Raw genomic sequence first — 4,729 nt, forward strand, 5'->3', positions numbered from 1 at the left:
AATTTAGGCGTTCCTGACGTTCGCTCTTCTTTATTTTATTTTTTACGTAACAAGTTAGTACTTAACGGAGCCACTTTATTGTACACGTCTGAACGGCAGTTTTTAAATTGAAAGAAAATGTAGCTAGGAGTGTTAAGTTATTTTGAACACACCGAAGCTCCTCCGAGATCTTCCTACGAGCAGCGGTAAATTGTGTATATAAATGTCCCACCGTTATGATGCCGCGTTGCAGAAAGGTCTAAGGCCGCTAGCTGCGGTGTGAGTGATCACTGGGGCGAATCTCTGGTCGGGTACTTCAAAATGTTTTCTAAAAATTGTTTTTTGTACATTTTTATATGTATATAGATGCATATACATATACGGGACATAACAGTGACGGCAAAACTCCGCCGAGATTGTTCATACAATTGCTATCGTAATAAGACATGCGGTATCACGAGGGTACCCTTAAGCTCGCGACAAGAGCGCTGCCACATCAGAAGAAGAATTGCAAGCCCAGCGCGAGATCTCGAGAGAACGGAGCCTCGGTTTGTCCGTCGGTCCAAGTCGCCGCAGAACAGCCTTGTGATTTCAAAGCGAGTAAGTCCTCGTGGTGCTTACATATCAGCATGCCTCCCGAGAAAAAGAAAAAGAAATCGCGACGTCAATCCAAGAAGGGCACTGCGTCAAAATCTCAGTCGACAAGTGCGGCTGCGTCGGCAACTATGGCCGTGTCGGGGACTACCGCTGAGTCGGGAGCAGCGGCAGCGTCGGCAGAAGGGGAAGCTGAGAACGAGCAAATGCAGCAAGGCGCAATCGCTTATGGCCACGGAAGCTTCCAGGAGCGTATATTCTACTACGGCATCGTGGCTGTTATAGTACTGATGTGCCACCACCGTGCCTTCTCGTTCATCTCGCTTCCCGTGGATCACTGGTGCAGTCCGACCAAGCAGTTCGCCAACCTCTCCGTGGCTGCATGGAAGAACATCGCTATTCCGGTCGACGAGGCCGACCGCTACAGCACGTGTCTTGTCTACGCGAACCCCGGTCACATCAATGACACCACGGTGTATTCCTGTGCTAAGTGGGATTACGATGGCAGCTCCAAACAGCAGTCCGTGCGCACTTTTTGGAACCTCGTATGTAACAGAGCCTGGCTGGTAACTCTGGCGGAAGCAGTGTATATGAGTGGAGCAGTGCTTGTTGTGCCTGTGACGGGCTACGCCTCTGACACAATGGGTCGCCAGCCGGTGATCATAGGAGCCGTGTTGGGACTCGTTTTAAGCTCTGCTGCGAGCTGCTCGGCATATTCGTTCGTGATATACCTTGTCGCCAGGTTCATTACCTCGGCATGTGCCAGCACTGTGAACATGCTGACCATCATCCTTCTCTTCGAAATCATACCACTCGAGTGGCGGACGTTCTACATCGGCTTCGTCGCTTCCTTGGGCGTCGTCGCGGGCGACGTGTACTTTCTCGTGCTGATGCCACTGAGAAAACACATCAGCTGGCGCTTAATGCAGATGGTTGTTGTGGCACCCACGATACTGCTGCTGTTGGGTCGCTCGGTCATCCACGAGTCTCCGATATGGCTCATTTCAATGCACCGCATGAGGGATGCCGAAGCTGTTATGCTTAAGGCAGCACGGTTAAACGGCGCACGGCGCGATGATGCTGAAAGGTCCGTGGAAGCCTTAATAGCCGACTTGAGCAGGACTGGTGCAAACCTATCCATCTCCGTCTGGGAAACCATCATGTCGGCAACGATCCGCGTGAGAGTGATCAGTGTATTCTTTTCGAACTTTACCATCATGTTCGCTTTTTTTGTCATCACTGGAAGCAGGCTCCTTCAGGGGCAGGGTATCGTCAAGATGGTCTCCGTCGCCGTCCTTGTTCTGGGCTACCTGGCCATGTACCTCGCCTTGAACTACTTCGGGCGGCGGAAGCTGCTGACGGTCCTGCTGGCTCTCCTGGGCGGAGTGAGTGCGCTTTGTGGCCTTAGCATCTATGCGCAACAAGTCGAGGTGTCGTACGTCCTATTGATTGCTGCCAAGGCCACGGCAAGCGTCCTGATTCCGACCAACTTCCTTTACATCGCAGAACTCTTTCCCACCACCATTCGCAGTGCTGTTTTGTGCGGCGCTTATGCTTGCGGCCGCGTAGGAGGTGTGCTGGCCGCATGTGTGGCGCAGCTGATGTACATCGGCCGAGAGGATTTGGGTTTCGCGATTGCAGCCTTCGGAGCACTCGTCAACATCGTGGTCGTGATGCAACTTCCCGAGACCAGTGTCGGCACCGAAGCCACCGGAGAAGTGAAAAAACGCAAGGACCTCCTCAACATGATGCAGCGAAGCTTGGCGCCGCTGCGCCGTAACGATCAACGAACTCGCAGCAAGAAGGCTTTAGGTGGCACGACTAATTAGTTGGTCCCACGCATAGCTTCAATTTCGGTTTCTGGTTACACTTACATTTAAGCGTGTGAACCAGGTTCGATCGGCTAACAATATGCTGATTTACTTCTCGCAACGCATTGCTTTTCTTTCGCGAAATATTTATATTAGACCAGGATCTAGAGGCATATGCGCGTAACACCATCTCTCGTGGACCACAGCGGTGGCCTGCTGTAACTGAATGGAAAATAGGTTAAAAAACATATCAAACTACGCTAGTTTAAAAAAAAAGCACCATGCCTGCGTTGATGGCGCAGCACAGTCGCAGAAAAAGATAGAAAAAGAGGCCTTTCAGAGCCTATTCTAAACAATCATTGGGTAACTGCTACAAGCACACTTACTGGGTACCCACTACGGGATTAATAATCATAATTTATGGGTAGTAGGCCGGCATTAGTACTGCTATCCTTTGTCCATCTTCTGAAAAGCGTGGTATCCACTAAACACTTGAAAGGAATTTTGGGCCAATTGTTCATGCTGTGAATGAAAACGATGAGGAATTTTGACTGAAGTGGGTAGGCGCCACAGTTTATAAGTATAATCAAAAACAAGCTTTTGAAATAGGTTGGAGCATTTGTTACGCTATTCGCATTGTGGGACGCTTGGTGTTTCCTTTGCTGTAATATTGTTCATTTACTGTATCACTCATATAAACGTGATTCCTTTCCCGACATCAAGCTGGCCTAAGGCAAGTTTGCGAACAAGTCACAAGCACCAGCTTGGCTCAGTAGATGAATGCTGGGCTGGCGGCACGCCGTGGACCCGGGTTTGAGCTCCACTGTGTCCTTCATGGCTTTTACTTACCGAGTGTTTTTCTTATTTCGCGCGATAGTGGTATCAACACCGGCTGCGGCGGTGGACAACTATACGGCACCGCGCGTGACCCGAGTTGTGCCCCCATAACAGATCTCGCTGTAAATAGTCGCAGCTTTCCGCAAAGGTGAAGCAATGAATATGATAGCAACAAATTGTAATGTCACGCGAAGAATGGTAAGCAGATCGAAATGTGCCCCGCGTTGCTCATGCACGAATGACGCACGAGACGCGCTCACGAGATGCGCTCACATATACAGGGGAACGCAATTTAGTGTCACAGTTGGTACTTGGCCGTGTCTGAAAAGCGCGCCCTTTTCGTAAACGGAGACTGTGCAGCGAGTGCAGTGACCTTTGTGCGCCCGGTAAGAACAGAATCGTTCCACTGAAAGCTCAAGGCGTACGATTCTGCCCACCGCGAGATAAGCGCACGCACTCGTGAGCATATACCCCCCCCTCCCCTCCTCCGCGGGGAAAGTACGCGTGGGAGATGAATGCATGAGCACGCGCCGCCACGTCGTGATGATCTGGCGACGCACGCTCATTGCGCCATCTCACTGGTAATGCTTAAAGCACGATAATTTCCCCGAAATTGCCATTGCCGGCGGTGGCGATATAAATAGCTTGCCGCTTCAACGTTGAAAGAGGTGCTTTTTCGTAGCTCAGTGGCTAACGCCCCACACTCGCAAGCAAGACGTCGAACGTTCAATCCCGCGCACCGGAGTATTTTTCTGAATTATTTTCCTTTCCCGCGTTCTCTTACCAATAGATACGTATACATATATGGTGAATGACAGCGGTCACCAATGTCGATGCTGACGCTGGCGGCAAAATCCAGCCAAGAGTGCCGATATAATTTCTATTGCAATGAAACGACTCCCCGTTTTATACAGCGTGCACTTAATTGAACAGTATGGCAAATTTACACTGCCGCACTAAAAATCATGTGGCTTCCCACAGAGTTCCCACAATGGAATCCCATGTGTTTCTATGGGCATTGTTCAATTGCCTGAGAATCCAACCGATTTGTAGTGGGATACAGCAATTTTTACAAAATGTACCAGTAGGTTTCTTCTGCATATAATCAGGGGTCATTTTAGGGGCGAAGCTCCTTGGGCCGTGGGTCGTTCCCTCCTCTGTAGTCGTAGTAGTAGCATGTAGCCACCTCTAGTTTGTGAGATGCTCAATAGATAGATGGCATTGTGTGTGTGTGTGTGTGTGTGTGTGTGTGTGTGTGTGTGTGTGTGTGTGTGTGTGTGTGTGTGTGTGTGTGTGTGTGTGTCCCGGGGAATAATATAACTTTATGGCATTCGTGGTTTTCACAGCATATCCACGGAGTGAATTATGATGGGTGAGGCGAATCATTCGTGTGTCCGAGTGTCCATCCGTCCGTGCGTCCGTCCACGCTTCCGTCCGTCCAGTCATCTCTTTGTCCATGCTTCCGCCCGTACCTCCGTGCGTCCATCCATCCATCTGTACGTGCTTCT

General features: G+C 50.2%; 1 protein-coding gene across 1 annotated transcript; it reads left to right on the forward strand.

The window, feature by feature from the left end:
• The first annotated feature begins 608 nt into the window (after positions 1–608).
• Positions 609–2,402, forward strand: LOC119166557 (solute carrier family 22 member 6). The gene has a single exon (XM_037417951.2). It carries the CDS (start codon positions 609–611, stop codon positions 2,400–2,402), a length of 1,794 nt encoding a protein of 597 aa, XP_037273848.2.
• Positions 2,403–4,729: the final 2,327 nt, after the last annotated feature.

The sequence above is a fragment of the Rhipicephalus microplus genome, unplaced genomic scaffold (assembly GCF_043290135.1).
Source record: "Rhipicephalus microplus isolate Deutch F79 unplaced genomic scaffold, USDA_Rmic scaffold_83, whole genome shotgun sequence".
NCBI lineage: Eukaryota > Metazoa > Arthropoda > Arachnida > Ixodida > Ixodidae > Rhipicephalus > Rhipicephalus microplus.

Coding starts and splice junctions, on each gene's coding strand:
- LOC119166557 (XM_037417951.2), top strand. CDS start 609: ATGCCTCCCGAGAAAAAGAAAAAGAAATCGCGACGTCAATCCAAGAAG.